The sequence below is a fragment of the Tauraco erythrolophus genome, chromosome 3 (assembly GCF_009769465.1).
Source record: "Tauraco erythrolophus isolate bTauEry1 chromosome 3, bTauEry1.pri, whole genome shotgun sequence".
NCBI classification, from domain to species: domain Eukaryota; kingdom Metazoa; phylum Chordata; class Aves; order Musophagiformes; family Musophagidae; genus Tauraco; species Tauraco erythrolophus.
In genome coordinates, this window is record NC_141467.1 from 48,000,206 (window position 1) to 48,024,633 (window position 24,428).

At 39.0% G+C, this 24,428-nt stretch overlaps 1 protein-coding gene across 1 annotated transcript in view; it reads right to left on the reverse strand.

Annotated features, from left to right (window-relative positions):
- Positions 1-2,153: 2,153 nt before the first annotated feature.
- Positions 2,154-24,428, reverse strand: part of PTPRM (protein tyrosine phosphatase receptor type M) — a 388,464-nt gene continuing 366,189 nt past the window's right edge. Inside the window, 10 exon segments of the mRNA XM_086609296.1 lie at positions 2,154-2,207; positions 6,266-6,401; positions 8,500-8,663; positions 10,469-10,594; positions 13,699-13,830; positions 16,179-16,352; positions 16,822-16,971; positions 17,556-17,691; positions 17,993-18,147; positions 22,831-22,947. Coding sequence (XP_086465422.1) covers positions 2,154-2,207; positions 6,266-6,401; positions 8,500-8,663; positions 10,469-10,594; positions 13,699-13,830; positions 16,179-16,352; positions 16,822-16,971; positions 17,556-17,691; positions 17,993-18,147; positions 22,831-22,947 — 1,344 coding nt within the window.

The window sequence follows — 24,428 nt, forward strand, 5'->3', positions numbered from 1 at the left end:
ATATTTCAATACAGGGTGGAAAGGAAATTTTCAAGTGTCTCACAGTTACAACAAAAAGTTGCTTAGTTGGCATACCTGGTCTGTCAAGTCGGTTTTGAGGAATATGATGTTAGAGGTTTGGATTTGGCTTCCTAACACTAGGGGTTCGAAATGAATCAAAGCTTTTTCTGCAACAGGCTTATCCAAGGACCATCATTCTTCTCAGGCGTGGGGTTGTTTTTCTTAAGTTCTTCAGTACCTCTGTGCAATTTATAGTAACGGTCGGTACCTGCCAGCTATGTTTCAAAGCAACTTTAAGAGCTGCTTTCCAGCTGCAGAGGAAGCCTACCTTCGTGTCTTCAGATCTGAATTTTGCTGTGGTTTTCAACTGAAAGTTGACAAGCTGTGAGTCATTCTACCTAAGCTGGATCTTTTAGATTTAGAGGCTCTCAAAACATTTTGACTTTGATGCATTTATGTAGATACTGCCCCCATCCCAGATGGCTCGTGCATTAAAAAGATCTTTTTAAGAGCTGAAATACTGAGCAGTCTGCCACTTTCTTGCACTGGGTTTCCATATAGCTTTGGAAGACTTCAGTATTGAGCAGTTGCTGTCTGCAATGACTCCTTGACACTTCTGGGGGAGAGAAAGATCAGCAGTTCCAGCAGATGGGCATCAAGCCATTGTGGGCTCATTCCCTTTTCTTGCTGCCTCTCTGCTGCACTTCCTGCACCCATGAACATGAGGCAAACTCCACCCTGGTCAAACTCCAGTGAGTGCTTGGGAGAAAGAACCATCCAAACACCATGGAAGTGCAGTGCAGCCATTCTCAGGACAGTCAGGAGCTTTAATGTCCATTGGCAGAACTGGTAACAGCCCCAGTAACAGAGCAGTTTTACTCACTTTTAACGCCCTTGGTCATTCTAGTATCAGTACCTTTATCATGAGGAATTACGTCACCCTCACAGCAGTCATTCTTCCCAAGAACAAATGCACCATCACTCCTTTCACAGCAGCAGACACGGAATGACTGGCAGGGCATGCCCAAGGTGGTAGAGGAATGCTGTGACAAGACCGAGTACTGCAAGCCCAACATCATCTCTTCTTCATACAGCAGGACAATTTTCAGGTTCTGTATTTGTGCACGTGCATCTTCAATCATGTAATTCTCCTCTTTATATATTGGCATGGCATATCTTGCTATTGGCTGGATCAACACTGGATCACACAATAAACATGCTCTGGAGGTAGCTTAGGATTTACAAGAATTAATCTGAAAGAAGCTTAGCTGAAGGCACTCAGGTGCCAAGAGATATTAAATTAAACGAGATTTTATCATGTATGTAATTATTTATTGAGCTGAGAATCCATACAGGGTAAACAAATGTTTACACTATCATACAGTAAGCATTTCCAGGGCTTAATAAAAATGATTGTCACTCACTGTGCTTCACAAAAAAATTCATTTTAATGAATAAATAATTTGATGAAATCAAAAAATATTTACAATATAAACAAATGAAAAAGCTTTGGATATATTAATCTGAGCATCCTGTATTTTGCATTTTCTAACTGTATTTCTATCAAGATTCTCTCTCTGAAATGGTACAAAGCGGATAGAAATTACAACTCAACAAAGTTAACATGATTTGGTACATGTCTTTCCATTAGTTAGATAAGCTACATATGATTCATTTATTATGTATGTGTTAGAATACAAATATAACTAAAATCGTATATTATCAAAACGCCAGACAGCATTCTCCACAGAACAGAAATGTACACAAGGCTGTGACAATAACTGAGAATCACAGGCAACGAAATAGAACAGAAAAGTACAAATTCCTTCATAAGAATATAATTGTGCTCTCTTATTTACCAGAGGACTATGCTGCTTCACCACATCAATGGCTATGTATGAATACAGTGCTCACCAACTGCCACGTGGTTTGGTGTACGTTCATATGGGTGCCAAGCAGCGGCATTGTAGTGGAAAACGGGCAGTGCAAGCAGTTTTATAAACATCATCTCCGGCTCTTAAAAAGAGCCAATTATACAAAGCAGTATAAGCATAACACTGAGAAGTCTTCATCTCATTTACACAGACATCATGAAGCGACTTGCTTTGTTTGTGGTGGTGAAAGGAGGAACTTTGTCTGTGCTGTTTATGCAATCAGCCAGAATTCAAGTATTCCAAAGCCACTTCATAGCAGAATTTGTATTGATCCTGAAAAATCAAAAGAAAACCACAAAGTCAATTACTGAAGGAACTTAATTAAGGAGATCAATATTTCTCTTCTGTTAAAATTACTTACTATCAGCTGTTGTCAATGGGAACCAGTTTGCAGATCCAATTTATATTAACCAGACAATAGACACTACACACAGTAACTTATGGCACTGCTCATATTAGATGTGTATTTAGCTGCTCTAATACACTTGTATGAGAAAAAATCGACTACTCATAAGCAAATTGTCTTGCAACTCTTCTGTCATCTGTCAAAATGTTCCTGTAGCACTTCACCGGAATTGGGAGTTACTGAAATTCCTCCCTGGAAATATTCATCTTAAAACAGACCCAGTGTCTGCTGCTTCCCAAACTGTAACTTTTATTTCAATGTCGCTCATACACTTGCTACATTTCAGGGCAAGAGCTGTTTACTGTTCCTCCTCTACACACAGCCTAAATCCACACTGAAATGCTGTCCTCTCCCAGTGCAATAGGCCTGTGACGTCAGCTTTGAGCTAAATTAATTGGATTCATGCCAATTAATTTTTGGCAATGGCGATGCATAAGCTAGGCTCTTAACAGCTCTTCTGTTACGCAGGCTAAGTTTTCAGGTAACAACCCTGTGCCTCAAACACAGAGGTGCTGGTTTTATTTGCAACTGTTTGGAAACAAGGCTGATCCCAGGGAAATCCCCTTCCTGTGGCATGCAAACCCAGTCTGTACCCTCAGAGACCAAACTTTCTGTTTTCATTCTTGCTACTTGCAATATTTAGCAATGCTACAAACACTTAAATGAAACAAAAAGGCTGAGAGAAATAGTAGGTGCAGGTTCCCTGAATACAAGGGCTCTGGCTTCTAAAATGTCAGTTTGGAATACCTGCCAGTTTTATGACTATTTCTGCCACCGAAATGCCTCTTTCTCTATGCACTTTAATCAACTAATAAAAGATAACTAAGCATGAACTATCATATAGGAACAACAGACAGACAGTCTGATCAGAGCAAACATTTTAAAGGATTGAGTCTGTTGGCCTGTACTTGTGATTTTGGGTCATGTTTTAGATGGGAAGAGGGTCTACCTTAACATGTAAGAGACCAAATAATATTAAAACAATGAAAAAGTCATTAGTAAGCATGGACAATTTCTAAGTTCTTTTGCTAAGAGCTGTCACTTCAAAAGAAAATAAATCTTAGGTGCACATGTCACCTAAGTTATGAATGAGCTGTATATGAGGTTTTAAGATCCTGCAGCGTTCCACAAACAGCTCGTGCCTTCTTCAGAATGAGGAAAGAATTAAAAAGAAGAAAGGAAAGACGGGACTATTATGCAACTTATTCATTTCCTGCTTTTATTGCATATATGTTTCTAAATAAATGAAAATTATTCTATAACTACATAGCAGATCAAAACAAGAGATCAGTAATTCATCTATTTCCATTTTTCCATGCTCCTTTTATACTGATTTACTGATCCAGCAGAATAACTGTCATTTTTAGTAAACCCAATACCTGTCTTAATGAGTAGACATGTATTATTTCCCTCTGTGTTCGCTCATGTGTAAGTTTTATTATTCACTTGATGGTGGAATTCTCTTTATACTAGCTAGCTTCAGAGAGGTATACTTTTTTTTTTTTCTAGGGCACCAATTGTGAGGTCCAACAACAATTATCACAAAATGCTTTGGGCATTCTGTAATACACATTTTGTAATACCACATGTTACCTTTGTCTGATGGCTGAATTTTATGCATAGATTTCCATATTGTATGGATGTGGCACTCAGATTTGAACACTTGCAGGAAAATGAAGATCGCTCTTCATCTAGTCAGAAAGTGTGTAACAGGTATTGATAAAGCAGTCTTGAAACTATTTTTGTGAAATAATGTTATAATTCTGAGCACTTTGACCCTTACCACAGAATTTTACAAAGGTAGATGCATATTATTGTTCTCATTTTTCAGGTATGGAAACTGAGGCAAAGGCACATTAATATAAGAAAGGTCATAAAGCATAAACTCAGTAACAGGATCAGGAAGAGAACTCAAGCATCCTGTTTCCCTTTACCATGAAACAATCCACATGGAAATTGGAACCTTGCTAATTCAAATATTTGTTCCTACAAAAGTAGCAGACCAAGACTGAAGAGATGTGGTTCTAACTCTGCTTTGTCAGTGAATTACGTGATAAATGGGAAAAATCCTGATCGTTCCCTGCCTTCATTCCTATGTCTGTAAAATAAGGAAAACAATACTGATCTCCTTCACAAGTGCTTTGAAATCTCCTGATGAAAAGGCTTTATGAGGCTGCTCAGTGTCATCCACACATTCTCAATACCATCCTCAATTTACTAAAAGCTATTTTTATATTCTAAAATAATATATTTAGCTTTTTATTAAAAGAAGTCTCTGCTGAAAAATGGAGACAGCTGCCTGACAAATCTATACCTGGAGAACTGTCACGCACAGGAATTTATAGAGAGCATTTTCTTCAACTGTACATTTTCACACTAGTAATTTTCTTTTTATTTCTATAAAATAAATGAATAAGAGATCAGTGAGTTCTATGGACTTAAGCTCTGGGAGAACAGAGAACAGCAGGTCTGCCAAGTCTCTATCCAAACTATACTATCTGAATAAAGAAGTAGGACATTTTTCTTAATATCCAGGAAATAAAAATGTATGGTTCTCAGCATGATGATTCTGCTCCTGAGAATATAAACTAGAGGAAGAGGAGCCAACTAAGCTGCTCCCTCCCACCTCTGTGAAAGCTTGATAGTTGCTCACTGATAGAAGATTCACAGTTTCACGCTGCTGGCTTATGGCCCCATGGTGCTGCTTGTAAACTCCCTTCTTGCTTTGCACAGCTGGCAACATCATTTTTTTTAACCTAAGCCTGGCCAGAGCAGGGCCTAGGGGAGGGTCTGGGACTTCACAGGTAGGTTGGATGAGAGCACTGCAATGGAGGATGTGGTGCGAACCGTTCTATGGGACAGATGAGGCGCAGCGATACATGTGGTGGTGAAGTAGATAACCCTACCCATCTACACATAAGCCTGAAAGCTGCACTCTATCCAAAAGAAATTCCTGCTTTCTGCTCGTTCTCCAGTGTGTTTCACATCCAGATCTTGGTAGCTCATCTAAGAGAGGGGAATCTCTCCTAAAATTACAAGAGGCTGGACCAGCTCTGTGAGATGCCTCCTGCCTCATTCTGGGCACTCTGTAGAAAAGATGTTAAATATAACCCAAACTAGTTTAACCAGAGCTTGCAAAACTAGCTCAGATTGGTTTAGCATCCCGGAAGCTGCCCAGATGCTGCTTCCTCCTGCCTATGATGCTGAATCGAATACAGCTGCCGCTTAAGCAGACACCTCTACAGGAGGATGTTGTAAAACAGTGTCTTTTGTAGCCCAGGCTTCAGAATAGGGTATCACGCTACACCCATCTCCAGTACAGAACTACATACTGGAGTGTAAGAACCTGCTGGTTTAAGCTGTTCTGCAGCAATTCTGGTATAGCAGCTGGCACTTCAGCAATTCTCTATTTCAAAAAAAAGCTCGTAAAACACTCTCTAGGAAAATAATTGCACATGGCTTCTTGTTTCTGAACTACTTTAATCTTTCTATGAGATAGAGTAACCATAATTAAATGCAATATTCTGGATGTCAAACTGAAATTCATGGCTTTGATAAATATTAGGCGATTAAGCTATTTATAAAATATATAACTTGAAAATCTGGCATTTCATTTTACATAACTATTATTTCTACCATGCAAGGGCTGCTCTCCACTTGGCTCAGCCTGCTAGAAAAGAAAATTAATAAGGATGTTCGGTTGAAAGTTTAAAACTCTTAAAAAATTCAAATGAACAGAGACAAAGTCTCCTTGGGAAGAAAGAAGTGTAAAAATACTCTTACAAGTGAAGTGACTTCATTATCCCCTTTGAAAATGACTTGCTTGCTTTGTGAACAACTCCCACTGCAAATCCTGGAAATCGTACTGAGTCTTCTGAGAAAAAGGAAAATATTCTATTTAGTGGTGCAGCTAAAAAGCTCATACCAGAAGGTCCACCATGTTAGGCTTATTATTCCTCAGTGTCTTCACAGCATGGAATACATCAACAGCCCTCTGATGTCGAAGCATTTCACAAACAATACTGATTGCACAAAATGTCCCACTGCGGCCACCTCCATTCCTACAATAAAAGTGATAAAATGGCTCAGTTACAATTGACTTTATGTTACAAGTTCATACAGCACCAGGGATGGCTACAGAAGGCATGAGTTCCAGTAGGGAGAAACCACAGAACATTCCTTCCCCTGAAGGCTACTGAACTGCAGGCAGAACATGATTTTTAATTGGAATTAATGGGCTGAAAGATCTCAAAGCTATGATTCAGAATCCAGCAGGCTGAGAAGCCTGGAGGGAACTGAACGGCTGAGTTTTGCACCACCCTTCAGTGAACACTTGAGACAGTACAAAGAGGATGCTAAAATAAGGACAAGATACTTTTAGATTCAGTCCGACACCTCTTTGCACTGAAAGCATGAGGTTGCAATGAGCATCAGGCCTGGAAATGTTATAGACAAAGGGGATCTTTGAACTCTTTTACTCCAAAACCTGGTGCTTTTCTCCTGGACCCAAAGGCATTCTTGAGGAACAGTAAAAGCTCCAAAAGTCACATTTGTAGGAGCCCTTCTGGTGGCTGCCCGTTTGGCATGGCACTAGGTGGTGCGGTGATATTCCCCTGGCTGATGTGCTTGCCCCATGGCAGCAGGCGGAGGGGCTGGCTGCCTGGCAATGACTACTTTTAAAAGTGTATGTATTCCCTCTCCACCCACAGTATCAGAGGAGGAGAACCCGAAGTGACTTGCTAACAAAGAAGCCAGGCACAAATGTTCATACGCGTGATCAAATACAGTATTTAATAATACTTTATCCCTGGTTATTTTTAATCTTTAAGAGAATCTCTTTCTTTCTGGAAACCCTATTATTTCTACAGCTATTCTAATCAGAGTCTTTAGGCTGCGCTTCACTGAAAATAATAAACCTTAATAATTACCAGAGTGTGGACTACTTAGGTAGCGGGTCTTTCAAACCAGCTTCGCAAGTGGTTGATTTTCAAAGGAAGATACAACGTCGCACATCTGTCACATCCAGGCAGTATGAAAAGAATGCTCTCTGCTGCCAAAACATTGCCTGATATTGTGGGACTCTTTGAGAATTTTAATTAAAAATAAAGTCATTTAAAAGGATTATATTAGAGCTTTTTCTTTCTTTACTGCCTGGAAGTGACGCATGTGTGATGTTGTACAACTATTTAATATCATCAGCCACCTCAGAGATAACAGTAATTTGCACTTCAAAAGGGTCTTTTCAGCTAAAGATCTCAAAACATTAATTAATCACACCGCACAATGCTCCTTTGATGAAAGTATTATTATCCCCATTCTACAGATGGGGAAACTGAAGAGCAATGACTTGTTCAAGGTCAGTGATAGCGGGAATTATTAATACACTCTTAGATTTTCCTCCATTGTTCTAACATCGGGTCTCAACTTTTTAAAGTGCGTTAGCATGTGCTTTTCCCATTAGTACGTCCCTTCTCCAACATGGCAGCATCTTTAAGCAGACGTTTAGAGGAAGATGGATACGACTTCTAGCACTGAAGACTCCATCTCAAAAGATCAGCTGCTGCTGAGGGCCAACAGCATGTGCAAGTATTGGGCCATATCAAAAGAAGGATGGTGGCAGAGTGGATGACAGCCTGCATCAGTGGAGTGCAAAAGTCTCAGGAAGATAAAAATATATACTGCTTTAGAGAACGGTAAGGCAATTAAAGGATCATCCTAACTGATCTATCACACCACTTTTACTTCTGTGCTTTATGTCTGGAAGAGGAATCACCCCTCTAATTCTACTAATTTCTACAGTCCTTATCTGCAGAAAGAAAAGGTTTGTTGTTCTGAAGGTACAATTTTGATTTACTCTGAATAAACACGCACCTTTTCCATTTGCAAAACTCAGTGGACATCTTTATGTAAAATAGAGTTACCTTGTACTCATCATCTTTTCACAGGGGTCTACCAAGGGACAGAGAGGGAAACTTATAAATCTACATAAAAATTTATACAATTCCTTGTGTATTCAAAGCTTTTAAATGAGCAGCCGTATTATTCATTCAGTTCCAGATTAGATGGACACCTCTTCACCTCTTCACAAATCTTTTAAAACTTGGTACAAGTTCTTTAACAGTATTTCCTTACTTTCTCTCTTCTGTTTCCAGTACTTACAAGCAATGTACAACTGTACGTCCCTCTCCCCCGTTATATTCTTCCTGCCACTTCTCCACTTGGCGGATGAGCTTCAAGAAGGAGCGTTTAGAAACTGGAGTGTCTCTGTACATGGGCCATCCCAGGAACTGGAACTGCTGCACCATCCGATAGCCATCTTGGGGCTGTAGAGATTCAGGAATAAGCAGGAGGAAGTAACAGCACTTTTTTTTTAGTACATAATTTAGATATTTGCATCAGTGAGGAAAGTTGTTCAAGCAGATCACCGCTGACAAACTACTAACGTAATTTGAACTGTCCCTGAGGAGTTATGACTTTTAATTTCCATTAAAGTTATTAGAACAAGAGGTTTTAAACAGAGTGTTACACAAACAGACTAGAATAGAGCAATGGTACAGCCGCAGGATCAAGCAAATAATTAATTAATATCACAGCAGGAACTTGGTAGCAGAGAGGGAGCTGCAACACAACTTCAATTGCATAACTTTTTTTTTTCATATGCTTCAGCATTTAGAAGAATGTTTGCATGCTTCTGTCTTTTTTTTTTTACAAGAAAGGTCAAAACCTCTCAAGATATTTTGAAGCTGAAAACATTTAAAAAACCAAATGAAATCCTCAGATTTTTCCAGCTTATAAAAAAATCTAACTACATTTTATTTTATTGTGTGCTACTGCAGCAGTCAGAACCCCTCTGGTGAAACGTTACTGAACAGTTGCTTTATGGTGATTTAAAATAAAAAAGGAGCACAGAACAAGTGTTAGTGGCAGAAAATTACAGTCCTTTGAAAAGGGCATAATAAACACACATGAAAACTGTTTTTGTAGTCCAGGATTTGCCACTTTTACTTCTGTGCAAAATGAGGGCATTTTAGTGCCACTTTTAAAATGAGCAACACAGAGAAATGTTGACATTACGATTTTCTCTCTAGAGTACAAGGTAATAGAGAGGATGTAAATTAATAAGATAAGGGAATAAACCAAAGTGGATGCAGCATTAGATATGTTCTTCAATGGGCTTTGTCTGCTTTATGTCAGAATTTGGAATCTACTGATTTCCTGTCCAGTTTCTTTCAGCTGACTGCCCCTCTTCCCAAAGCACATCAGCCAGACCCAGTGCCTGCTAAAGCTCACATAAACACTGCTGGAGATTGTGTTTTTATGTTGCCACATTTACTGCGAATGCAAGGCCTTCACAGTATTAAAGAAGTATCTTGAAACTTACAATCTGCTTCCCTGTTCGGATATTAGCATGTTTTAGGCTATATTTTTGGAGCCTTTCACTGTCCTGAGAGCTACTGGATCTCAGGGCAGTTCCCAGCTCTTTTCAGCAGGGAGTGCTGCTCATTCCTAGATATGGTTCATCAGCGATCGACACCAGCCCATTGCAAAGGCTCCCTCCATCTGGATGGGAAGAGATGCCTGGTCTGTGGCAGAATCTTTTTTCCACTCAGCTTGAAAGACATGCCTCGTTTAGCCTTCTGTCAACTTTATGGGAGCATAAAAAGCTGGATGTGAGAACGTACTTGTCCCTCTGAAGTGCTTACATATATTATGAAGTGTGATTAGTGGGACATGATCTTCGCTAAAAGCCTGGGACTGGTACTTAACAGGCCCAGTATTGATGCACAGCTTTCTTCACATGACACAGGACACAAATATGCAAGATGACTAATTTAAAACTGTTGAAACCAGCACTGATTTCAGCATTTCTTGGCTATCATACAATCTGAATACTGCATTTATTTCATTTGCATTTAACACACTTAATAATATTTTTTACTTTAATTACACACAGAAGGCTTTTTTCTCATTGATTATGGTGTGACTCAGTATTGCACCATTGCTTTCAAATAAATAAGCTGAAAAATGAGAAGGGTTTTATGTGAGTTTAACTTCCATTTTTTTTTGTGATTTGAGGAGAGTCAACTCATCTATTGAAACAGAATTGTTTTGCAAATAACATTCTTACTCTGGCTGCGTTATAAATTCGGAATATCCGGCTTATGATGTCTTCTTCTAAATCAGCTGATACAAACTCCACCTGAATAGGACCGTGTCGGTGTACTCCATTTTCTGGCCAGTACTGAGGACACAGCTATAGAAGACCACAAACACAAAAGAACACAGTTAATTACTTTGAATTTCATGCTGCCTCAATATACTTTTCTAGATTTTTCCTCATGCTACATTTGTCACTGGAATTCTCACACAATATCTTTATAAAATACACAATGCACCATCCATCAGTTTCGAGCACTCTGCTTTTACTTGCACAGAACAAGTTTTAACAACTGCCTTTTCACTTAATTGAACATGCTATTGCTTGCTGCTGTATTCGCCATTCTCTGGTATTTGGAGTAAGATGTTTCTGACACTCAACATCAATTCTGCAGGACGGTATGACAAGGCAGGGGGATGCTGTCAAATATCACCGTATCTCAGAGACAGCGTGAAGCCTAAAGACCAAAGGCCTGGTATCTCCAACTGTCCTAGAAAGTTGGTAATAATTCAAGCCACATCAGAATGTGCACTTTATACTATGAAGGGTGCATCAATTCTTGAAACTCAGGACTTAACTTTCACACCTGTTTCACCCGTGACTGATGATATCAGCTAGTATCAGCAGTGCTTTAAATTTTCAACAACTGCTCAATTTCACCTTATGAATGCCACCTGACAATAGCAATTATACTTTCTTTAGTGCTTAGAAAACATTACTTCTAGGTATCTAAAGATCACAAAATAATATTACCATTATTTTGTACAGTTCTAGTGTCTAATAATATCACGATGGTTTAATCTAGGAACAAATCATCATCTGTGTTAACACTTTAAAGATTAAATCAACACTTTGCATGGAGGCTTTTGAAGCTAGCCTCTGTCCATTTTTTTTCCATAAAAACTCTAATGATTTCTTTCCGGGGATTTTGAGCGCAGTTCAAGCATGTAGCTTTTGCAAGCATTCACCAAAATTAAGTATGAACTCAGGAAATTTTGTTTGCTTGCAGAAGCATTGATGTCACATTTGGAACTTTATTTCATTCAGTAAAACAGCTGTGGTCTTCATTCTGCTGCATTGCTGTTGGTGATCCAGAGCTGAGCTGACAAATCGCATTTACTCCAGATGTTGTTTTGCATTTCTTGTAACACTTATTCCTCAACAAAGCCGTTTAAAGATGACTACATTTTAGGAAAACATAATCATTTACTACATCAATTAAAAAGAGAACAGGATCTGATTTGCAGGAGTTCACTTTAACAAGTTAAAACCAGAAATTTGGAGTAGGAAAATATATTTTCGTTTATTTTAAACCCCCCACATGATTCGGTCTGCTGAGCCAATTGCTTTCCAAATATTGTCTAAATCTTACACAAATTTTTATTATGAAATATGCTAGTGTACAGGATAGCAAAATACAATGCATACAACTATTGCAAATGCCAGTGCTCAGATCATTAAATGTGCACAATTTAGTACACGTCTCTCAAATACACAGGAATATGGTTCTAACAGATCTTTGAAAAATGCTTATATGATAAAAAGCAGAGCTGTTTGCTAGAGCTGTTTTAGGAAACCAAGATTTTCAAGTTTTAAAGAAACCAAAAGCATTTAGGTCTCCGCATTTTGCATGCATGTGATGCTGGTGACTCTCTTTAAGTCAGAGTCACCGTGAACGGTTGAATTTAATTTCCCAATAAAGCATAACAATCCACATACATTGTAATATCTAAACAGAACTGTAAACACTCCATATATACATAAATAATAATGTTAATAGTAATTATTAGCAAATGTGAATGTAATGTGTGTTTTTAATAAGCTCTGTCCTCTCTTCGCTTCTGTTTGCTCTGAGGGTTTTGAGATTTATTCCTAATGAAAAGATTGTTACTCACGTTACAGGGAAAAGGTTTAACATACTGCAGAGGCAGGTACATTAACTGCATATCCCAACAGCTTTTAAAAGCCTGTGAGGCTAATAAATGCTTGAACTAGCCATGCACTATTGTAAATTCAAAACACAGCCCACAAATTAAAAAAAAACTGTTCAGCAGTCCCTAACAGTCTGACTCCCTTGAGTGTTTCCTTATTCACTCAGAAAATAATCTTAGACTCATGAATAAAAGTTTATTCTTTTATTTCTATTTTTCTCCCTGTAGACAGTTAAGGGCTTGGAATTAGAAATTTAGTCTTTAAAATAGTGTGTGGAATGCCTACATATTCCTTTGAAAGACAAAACGGAAGATTAATGTTTTAAAAACAGACTCTTCATGTTAAAAAGACATAAGAGGAAACAGTTTTCTAAGCGTGTGAAATATTCAACAAAGCTAAAAGATTCCTGATCATATCAAGAATAAAAATGCCATGCAGTCTGCTATTAAAAATAGCAATTGCTCTTAACCAATAATTAGTAAATATTTATATATTAAGAATCCAGATTACCACCACGTTATTCCAGCAGATGGTTGGTGCAGCTTGTTGGAACCAAGGCAATTGTACCTGTGTAAGAACTTAGAATTGCACAGTTGCGAGTCAGGCTCTAGGATGCTTAGTGATCAATGCTAGCGATCTAATTGCCAAACCAGTAGCTATGGTTTTCCAATTTTCTAAAGAACATGTACAGCATGCACAACTCTTTTGTAAGGTAATTACATTCCCCCATACATTTTGTTGCCCTGTTTTCTCTTCCGAAGGATGCTTAGTCTCCAATTTTGTTTAATTCCTATCTCCTTGCTAACAATGTCATTTTGTGCCAAATGTAACACAGATTTTCACACTGGGAACACCTGTCCCCTGGTAAGCAGACCAAGGTCATTGACCTGTTTCGGACAGGCTAATGAATAGCTGTTGGCTTCTGTTTATGACTTTTGGCTATTATTAGTGTGTGTCAGAGTTGACTCAGAATTCTACATCCATCATTTTTGGTTTTTAGCAGCTCTTCCCAAACCATGTTCTCTTATCAGAATAAATTATGGGCACACGCACTTATGTGTGTGTGCGCGCATTAACATTTTGGTGGAGAAGTTGCTGATGGTCGGATTTATTCCTCTTCCCCTACGTGTATCTGCAAGCTACAAATTAATTTTTTAGTGTGTTAGTATTTAATGCTGTTTTATAAAACTAATTACGTCCTAAAGCTGTTCTGAAATGCTGAGGCACTCACACATCGTCTTTTGAATGGAGTACTTTTCTGGACTTACTTGTGCAGGATCCACATCGTTCAGCATAACTATTGAAGTGCAGTGGTAATCTAGAACCAGTCTCCAGAAATCTTTGACGGTATTTGGTAAGGGATGCTGCGTAACTATAAAAGCTGACGGTTGCTTGTAGCTCTGCAACGAAATAACAAGATGGTGAGAAGAACGGTAAGAGATAAAAATCCATTTAGCAGAATGCCAATCATAGCCCCAAAACTTTGGGACTGAAAGCATTACTTCTATTTTCTATACAATTAATACTTTGTTTTCAGCTCTTTCCTGAGATCTTATATCCTTCAAAGTTAATAAATTGTATTTGGGCAGAACATAACTTCTGCAGATGTTATAGTTCTGAAATGTATTTTATGCTACAGGCACAGAGTAAAATCATCAGAGGTTTTTGCCTCCAATGCAACTCCTATAAAATTTGAGCAACAGTTTTGTTTTGAGCTGTTAATGGACAGATTAATCTCGGCTGTCTGCACTTAGCTGTTAATTTGAATGATGAAAGGAATGGTGAAAGGAAATATCTAGTTATTTTTCAGAAATATTGTTGAAATTCTGGTCTATCTGGCAGCAGCAAGGATATCCAGGGGATTAATTTAGTGCTCTTGGATTTTTTTAGTACTAGAACACGTCGTTGACTGAACTATTTGGTGGAACTGTGTCATCGCATAGTAGTATTATCATTTATGTTCTCCTGAGTGTTGAAGGCCAGCATGGCCACACTGGGAGGAGTTGCCATTGCCTTCATTAAGGAGGGCAAGGAAGCCTCTACATGCCTTGAACTCAAGTATTTGTACCACAACAGAGATACAATCTGATCAGCTATTTGCATCTTTCTTTCAGACACAGTCACTGAAGAGACCACAGAAAATGAATCCAATGTATTTTGGGGTACAGATGAAGATATGCAAGACTTCAGTTCTTTGTTCTGGTTTCAGCAAACTGCAACCAGTAGGTATCGATGCTGCTGGTACATGACTCAGCTGCTTTCTATCCTACTGGTCTTGTCTTGCTGAAAGGTGCATGCAGATGAGAGATGCTCAAAGGGGTCTACGTTACTCCCTCACTTAGATGCCCCAGCAACTTTTGAGGGAAAGTCATTCTCAAACTCATTCTGATATTGAACAATGAAAATTATGCTTGCTACTCCTTTTGCTTGATATGAGCTCTAAAGGCTTAGATGAGGTGATCTGACTGGATCTCAACTGATATAAGTGGAGAGGGTGAAACGCACCATCTTGCCTGCTGGAGACTGAGTGTTTAGAGAGAGGGACAAATGTCTGGTCTTGTCCGTCAGTGCAGGCATACTGAAGGAGTCTGGCTAGGGTGCTTTAGGTGGAAAATAACCCAGATCACCTTCTCCTTTGGATCCTTTTGCCAAGACACACTTTTGGATCCAGCTCATCATTTCAACAGAGAAGAACGGAAGCATTTTCAAAGCAAATATTGGGGCACTGCTCTTTCTGTGCAGTACTTAATTTACAGAACAAAACAGTACTGAACTCTTCAGGAAAGAAGACAATGTAAAGGCAAGATTGTAAATTGCAGATCAAGGAAGCTCCATTCTAATATGAAATGTCGTTGACCTACTACAAGAAACTAGAGAAGTCACTTAAAATTTTCTTCTCAGTTTCTCTACATAGATAAACATAAAGATAATACAACTACCTTTTCACCAGAGTGTTTTGAACCTAGGCTTATTTTAGGAAAATGCTTTGAGAACTTGGAAGGAAAGAAATGTAAAAACTGCTATAAACTGTTATTACTCTAGCTTCGCTTTTCAAAAAGGCCATTTACAATGTGTTCATTCTTTGCTAACCTCTGTTTTCTTGTTGTTTATGTGTTTGACAACCATAATTACTATAGCTCTACATTGTCAAAGATAGGCTATAAATATCTACAGACTGTAAAGGCGGTTTAAGTGTCTTTTTACTGATATTCTATTAGCAGGATTAAAATTACCATAGTTGCATTAAAAAAAAAAATCCACACACACATGAAGAGGAACCATTCATTCAAACAGAAATAAATGGAAAGACTGAAGTAATGGCTTGTGTACTATCTTGTGCTGACAGACAATTATTTTTTTGTTAATTACTGTTTAAATTAGAAACAAAGGGAACTGAAATATTGCTGCAACCTTATTATCCCATTTAACTGCCTTAGTGTCTTAATAGGTAACTCGTTTTTCCCTAGATCAGATGTTTAAAAATTCAAGCACTAGGGAGAAATCCAGACACATTTAATATATCAAACCTCCCTGACTTGCTCTCTGAGCATGCCTTTGGAACCTTGGCTGTGACATAACATATATGAGATCCTAAATGTACTTGGGAGTTTAAAGATTTTGTGCCATGTTTTTGGAAAACAAGCTAGAAGGATTTCAGTCTTCTTATGCTGACTCCACTTTCTGGCATTGCTCATTTTAGAGGGCTGCTTATTCCCTTTTTATTATTAATGATGTAGTGGAGACTTACATCCATCAGCGCAGCATTAATGTAGTTACTGCTCTCCCCATCTATCGTTATGAGGAAAGGCAGGCATCTGTCTGGAGGCAGAACATCCATACAGCGATTCTTTTCATGATTTCGTGGTAAAAGTGCTATGCTGCAGTCTTCTACACGCAGTGTTGGAGTCACCATATTTAAAGTCTTTGAAAAAGGGTAAACAATACAACAGAAAAATTAACATAGCAGTGAAAGCATCTCAAAATATTTAAGAATAGATCAGCTCAGCATTCAGTTTCAGTGGGAATCAATATGCAGGGAAATCAAAGCACATCACAGTCAGCAGGGTTTTGAAGCTGAAAATCCTGGAGGCACACATATCTGAAAAATAACCCCAAAGACAGCTGCAGAGTAACCTGCCTTCTGGAGAAAGGACAGCTGAAGGGACTGACATACTTCCCTTGAGTAAAAAGATGTTACTACTACCCTATTGCATTCTTTTATGATTTAGCATAATTCAATAGCAATTAGTGATGTATTATTTTCCCTTGTTTTGCAGTTTTTCCCTCCCAGGCCTGTTCCAAATTTCCCATGGTTATAAGCAAGTAGTTAAGCAGAAGTCTTTACTATACCTGAACTGTATGGCTTCTAGGTACTGCCAGCTACAACTTACCCTAAATTCTTCTTTGATCTGGCTGGAGTTAGTTTGAGGATCCAATTTATTCATTTCATAGTAAACAGACCTAACTTGAGAAGCTGGAATTGATGTGTCCCCACAAAGGCAGGCTTCCAGGATAGCATCATGGATGAATACATACTGTTCCTGGTAAGGCAATTAAAATGATTATTGACGGAGAACATATGCTGTTGGTATTTTGGTTAAAAAAACCCCAAACTAATATGGTTGCTCCACTCATTCTCTCCGACTTTACTGGCACTGAAGCAAGACCAGAAGGAACAACAGCAGCTAGCAAGGCTGTGTCCCATTCGTTTAGAAATGAGTACAGAGGGATAGACTTAAACTAGTTACAGTTAAAACAGAAGTGCAGTAACACTCCATAACAAAACTCAGAATGTTTCTGGTTTCCTTGTTCCTCTGCACAGTTCTGTAGGTGCTGTCACGTAACTGAGCCTCAACAAGATGTACTCCAGAATAAATCCTCCCTAGAGAGGAAACACTCATGATTTTCTCTTTTTTCTAAAAGCCACTACGAATCTTAAGCACAGCATAACTGGGCACTTGTTTGGGCAGCAGTTCTTCAAGTTTGCGTGTGAATTATTTTCTCCATATGATTGAATAAACCACCTTCTGGATGGTGCCTACCACAAAGGGGCTCTAGTTTCATGGAATAGAAGAGTATTTTTTCTTGCAAAGCATAAGGCAATATTCCAGTAGTTTAACAATACCTCAGTCTGCACCATGTTAACTCTCCGAGATCGAAGCTCTCTCACGCAATTGTATATGTCTACAACGCCTTCTCTTTCTGCCATATCTAGCATGATGTCAATAACAATGAAACATCCAGTTCTTCCAGCACCAGCACTAAAGTAAAAGAAGAGCACAGTTAATGTTCAGCAGGGTATTGGAAAATGCAACGCGCAAGAGTTCAACTTGCAGGTACTTGACCAGTGGAGTGGCTACTGAAATTAAGCCATGCATGCAGGCATTTGAAGGTTTTCAGACTCAGTTTTTGCATTCTTGTTTATATTTTAGATATTAAGTTACTGTGAGTAGAGCTCCAGTGGCTTCAGCAACCTGTGTGGGGAATACGCATTACAGGAGAAGCAAAAGTAGGTCCTGAGTTTAGCAGACAACACAATGGAGGGATTTCTGTTCTGCCTACCTGCAGTGAACAACCAGAGGGCCAGCGTTTGGTGGGCTCTTGGATTTGACCTGCCGTACAAATCCCAGCAGGCCTGTCGCATGGTATGGTACACCATGGTCTGGCCAGCCAGTGAAGTGAAACTGTCGAATTTCTCGAATCTCATGAGCACCTCTCTGTTGAAAAGACAAGGGTTGAAAAAGAAGAACAAGCTGGAATATGAAAGAAATTGGACGAGAGACATTATAAGAATGTAACTTCAAAAGCCTCAGCCTTGCTAAAAAGCATCCACCCCCTACCAATACCCGTATCTGTACAGACTGTTGGAGAGCTTTCTCATAGCAGGAGAGCAAGTTCAAAGGTTACACATCAACTGGTTTCAAAGCCTTAGAACAAAATTGAGTAATTTAGCATTAGATGATTGGTTAGAAACTTTCAGCAACAAGATAGATGGTCATCTCTATATTTAAGCACTAGGTTGCTTTGAAAAGTGTGGCCTTAAGATGCATGCCATGATCAGAGAACAGGTCAGCAGCAAGGCCATGAACATATAGCATAGATGACATTTTTTTACCCGCTGCTCTCCACATAAGTTTTGCTGCTGACTTCAGGGAACTACACTTTCAGCATAATTTTCCTTATCATTTGTCTCCTTCGTTGGCCTGAAAGAGCAGCTGAATAGTAAGAAACCTTTTTGCACCTTCAATCATAGGGGCTGCATTTGTAGCCCTCCACATGCTCACTCTTCAAGTGATTTGCCACAGTCTACAAGGACATGGATATGGTTAGACGGGTATGAATGAGAAGCAGATCACGTAAGTAATTTCCCATGTGACTTTCTGGAGCAGTTTGGATATTAGAGGTATGTATGCTAAGTTTGATTTTCTTAGTGCTTGTATTTCCCCTTCCCCCTCTCAAAATGTAGCTGCCAGTATTTTAGTCTCATTAGAAATCCACAGACCAGAGGCCATCATACATATTTCATAAGCAAACAGCAAAATTATGACATATCATGTCTAGGCTGGACTAAATGCCAGTGATATTAATAACTGGTGGTTTACAGTTTTTCTTCTTAAAGATGTATTTCCTGTCTTGAGTTGGTTTGCATGTAAAGGTCTAATTCTCTTTGCATAATGAAGTAATATATACTTCCTAATTTATTGCTAGTATGCAAGCTAAAACAGTCTGGGATTTTCAATGGTTGAGAAATTTTGGCCGTGCCAGTGCTACATGACTGGAGTGGGCTTGGTGTATCTTGGAGTCCTGATACTCTGACAGCTCAGGTTGGGGGTCTGTGGAGACTGGGCATCTGCTCAGAGGAATATCCACCCTCATCTCCCTCGGAAACCGTGACACGAAAGGGCAGGCAAAGGAGAAGATGAAGAGTGTATGAGACACTGATAAAGACTGAGGAGATCACACCCTTGCAACAGAAATTACTATATATCCTAAAATCCAATTTTAAAACATATTGAAACCCAGGAATAGACAAAGTAATTTGCATTTTAAGACAGTCTAGCAAACACATTCAAACACAATTTGGTCTCTGTACTCTGGGGATTTTAGAGTGTGTTAGTTAACACATCTTTTTGCTACAGTAAGCAAGGCCTCCAATTCTGTAAATAGCTGTGTGTAGGTGGGGTATCCATGTCCCAAACACTTTTATAATGCTCATAACAACTGCCCACAATCCCCCAAAAAACAAAGACCCATACAAAAAAGCAATGCCTTGACTATACAAACTGAGGACTGAAACAAGCACCCCACACAAATTCTTTATGCAGTACGCAGCCTTGATTTTCAAGCAATTTACAGAAAGTAAACTGCCCCTCCAAAGTACTGTGCCCAGCTGTTGCACAGATCAGGGTATGTCCTGTGTATCTTGTGCATTAGTTTTGAAAATGCTGTCTGTTGTGCTGTCTGCATTTTTGTCTATCATTGGTAACACTCAGCTACTTAGAAAAGATTTTGCATATAGGGTACTTTTATAATGAGTTTGTTTATTATACCTACAAAAGAATGATTTTCATGTCTGCAGCTTCCCTGCTGGTTTCAAAACCCAAAATAGCAACACAACTGCATGAATCATAAAAGCATATGCTCAGCTTGGAAAGACTGTATTTTTCACTTTTTCTTTCAGCTGAAACAAATAGAAAATAGTGTACATTGCTAACAAACCCTAGGATGTTAAAAAATGTAGACTCTAAACCTACAAATACTTCTGGTGCTGCTGCATGTTACTATCTGAGTAATTCATCTAAGTTAACTGTTGTGTTGTAAAGGAACTCATCCAAAGGCACTGTTTATGCACACAAGGTAAAGCGTACCTAGGAAGTGGTCTTCAGAATCAGAGTGTAATTTTGGGTTCAGTTTTCTTAGCGTTATCCCCCTACTCCTCAATAATAACCAAACAGCCACTTAAAAAATAAAATAAGTGATCAATTTATCTCCAAACAAATCAACTTCTAAATTGTCCTTTAGAAGCAGGTATGAGATGTCCATCTGCAAATAGAAAAGATGGTCAGAAGGGACCTCTGGAGGTCTCCAGTCCCACCTCCCAATCAGAGTGGGTCTATGGCAAACACTAGATCAGGTCACCAGTGGCTCTGTACAGCTGAGCCCCTGATGTCCTCCAAGAATGGAGATATTTCTCTGCGTAACCTGCTTTAGCACTGCGCTACTCTCCTCCTGAAGAAGTTTGTCCAGCGTAAGCATTCCATGCTGCAATTCTTGCTCATTACCCCTTGTTTCACCATCCACTACCATCGAGAAGAATAAGAATATTTTAGTGCCCCTGATTTTCCAATCATCTTTGAAGTAGTTGCGGGCTCCAGTGAGATCCTCCTTACCCCTTCTCCTCCTCTACCACACTGAACAAGGCCAGCTATTTTAACCTCCCCTTGCAGCTCACATGTCCTACACCCCTAATAATCTTGGATGTCAGAAGATATCCCAGGATGTCACAGCCTGTACTGACACATGGGGTTAGTCCACCTAAGGTGCAGAACTTTGCATTTTCCCTTGTTGAATTACTAAAGTTTCTGTTGGACAAATCTTCAAGTCCTTTGGAAGTGAGGCTCCAATATTCAGCGTTTCAATACTACCCTTCAATTAGTATTATCTAGAGATTTGGTTAGGGTGTACTCTGTCTCACCATGCAGCTTGTCTTGGAGAGGCTGAGAAGTATCAGTCCCAGTAGATAAGAACTATAACGTGAGAGATTTATAGTGGAAGAGATGTACAGACTTGACCTTCCAGTACCATTGGAAGAGTTAAAAAATATGGAAAACAAATGTGCTTTACTCAGACTACACTGACATTGCTTTTAGAGGCTTACTGAAAAACTACCAACTATTAAAAAGCAGTGTCTAAATGAAATCTTTTCAGATGGAGATTTTTTTTTAAGAAATAAAATGTTTAGTGCCTTTTATCTCTATCTGTTCTAATGCACTTATTCAAGACAGTTTGGTTATGATCAACTGTAAAATCCTCTAGGTCTTTTTTTCCAGTCCCAGTTAAGAAGTGAAAAGCTAACATCAAAGCACGGGCTTAAAATTTGCAGAATAGAAATCAACCAGTGCTTCATCTACTTCAAAGTGTAGCCACCGTTTCTCATCTGTTTATTAAAAATATCTAAATGCAAGGAAACAACAGGCTTGGATGAATTCGATGTACAATATGTATAGTGGTAAACATGATACAATATTTCAGTTCATTCAAACAGCATAATTCTATTATCATTACCCTCAGGTTGCTGTATTGATGCATATTTAAGTATTAGATTGCAGAATAAAACAGGAAAAAAATATTAATTCCTTTGTTACTGCAGATGTATGTACAGAGACCCTGTTGGGCCATCTTTTTGTCAGTTTCATCTACCTGGGTGCAGGATTCTTTGATGCTAAAGATTATGTTCTTCAAAACCATAACTGAATGCTATTTCATCATTAGAGAGAACCAGTATATCACAGGTACTGCAATTAAATCAAAAGAAATTTTCTAAGCTAATTAGTTGAAAATCTACTCATGGATATGCTGAGAGAACATGACTTCAGTGTGCTATTAGAAATATCAAGTCTTCCAAAGAGGCCCTTTCCTTGTTGTTCTGCAACTCAAATGAGTCTTTATGCATACAATCAAAACACTTCTGTCCTTTAATGAAGTCTGAATAAAACCCCTTAATTGACACAAAATGCATGACACACTTCGGATTTGGCTGACCCTGCTTCTTTTCATTTTCAGTAAGTACCTTATTTGTTAACTGCATGTTCTCCATATATTGTAAGCTGTTTGGGAGAGCTACAAGATCTAGTAAGCTTCAAACAAATTCACGGCATTGTTTCAATAAACAGCAATACTGACTGGAACTCTCCTTATAAAGATGGATTCCACCTGGAAAGTTAAATTGCCTTGAGAAGAAAATTAATTTGTTTCAACCATGTCTCTGCAGACCAGGAACACACTGGCCCAGCAGATAACTAGTCTCCACCATGGACTTCTGAATAATGGTGCATGCAGCCTCTGGTACAGACAGAAAATGATTGTGGAGAACGTAAGATGGGAAAACAGCACGGATGTGTTTTTCAATTGATTGCTGGGAGGGAGGCTTCGATTTCTCCTAGGCAAGGAACATCACTTTTTCCAGCTCAGACAGGGGCCAGCGGTGATGGAAAGCAAGAAAAGTTGCTGCGTTTAAAGAAAAACACAGTCGACCATAAGAGGGCGGTAGTCGTTTACCCAAAGAACAACTACAAAACCGGGATGTCAGTCAAAAAACTTCACTTTCCCATGTTGAATCTGTAGATAAGTTACTTAGGGAGATACTACTGTATTTAAGAAAACTGAATTAGGAAACTTACCTTTTCTACTGCAAATGTTCGAATCACATACTCAGCCAGGAGCTCTGTTTCTATTAGGGTAACTTTAATGTCTTTATATATCTCTGTGTCATCCGGCCAGTATTTGCAGCATTTGACCTTTAAAAAATACAAAAGAAATTAAGGCGTATTTATTTTAGAAGGTTCGTACTGAATCTATTCTGTATTCTGTGCAATGATCTCTGTTTTAAAATGCAATCACGCGCGAAACAGTCACATTTCCTACACATGGAAATGATTAATGTTTAAGGGACGTTGCCCCTTCTTTTTTTTAAGACATCTTTCAGAGTTGCAGGTGAGATTTGTGTTGTGGTTAGCAAAGTAAGGCAAATTTATACAGAGCATAAGGGATATTTACACCCTGCATAACTCAGTTACAGTAACTGTTCATTTCCTCTGCTTTCCAATGCAGGGTGTGCCCAGAGGGATAAATACCACCAGAAGCTTTTCTCCCCAACCTCTAGTTGGTGATTTGTCTCAAAAATACCTTCCTGTCTTCTAAAATGAAAATGGGTTTTTCAGACAGGAAAAATCTTCTCTACTGTTAGAAAAGTATCTGTTTTCTCAGATTAACTTTCCGAAGGAACTGAAGAGAGGTCAAATGGCAGAACGCAACACTTGAAGTCAAGAGATGAGTTTTATGTCTGGGCTTTAACACCAATTCACTAGGTGACCTCACATACGAGGAGTGCGATTCATCTCACTTAGCTCAAACTAAGATGAGCAGGACGAATTCCTTCTAGAGGTGCCTTTATTTTCGTTAACTATGAAAAAAGTGTAGGCGACTGCCTTCACCTAGTTTTTTGGCTTCTTGATGTCTAAGGTTAGGTGAGATGAATTACTCTTTCCTCCATAGTGATTTCACTGGACTTCTGGAGCTTTTATGCTGGGATACGGAGACAGAAAGAAGGTGGCTTTTGTGAACTGTATTTCAGATTTTATGAGCCCTGGTGTGATCTATATGGGATGGACTTCACAATATTTAACATACTCAAATATGCACTATTTTTCTGCTATTTTTTTAAATGGGTGGTTGTGGACACTGTATATGATGATGCAGATATAGAATCATAGAATCATAGAATCGTTAGGGCTGGAAGGGACCTTCAAAGGTCATCTAGTCCAACCCCCCTGCAAGGAACAGGGATATCTCCAACTAGATCAGGTTGTTCAGGGCCTCATCCAACCGGGCCTTGAACGTCTCCAGGGATGGAGCATCCACCACCTCTCTGGGCAACCTGTTCCAGTGTTCTACAACTCTCATGGTAAAAAATTTTTTCCTAATATCCAACCTGAATCTACCTCCCTCTATTTTAAAACCATTACCCCTTGTCCTATCACAACTGGCCCTCCTGAACAGCCTCTCCCCATCTTTCTTGTAGGCCCCCTTGAGGTACTGGAAGACCGCTATAAGGTCACCCCGGAGCCTCCTCTTCTCCAGGCTGAACAGCCCCAACTCTTTCAGCCTGTCCTCATAGGAAAGGTGCTCCAGCCCTCTTATCATCTTCGTGGCCCTCCTCTGGACCCTCTCCAACTGGTCCATGTCCTTCTTATGTTGGGGACTCCAGAACTGGACGCAA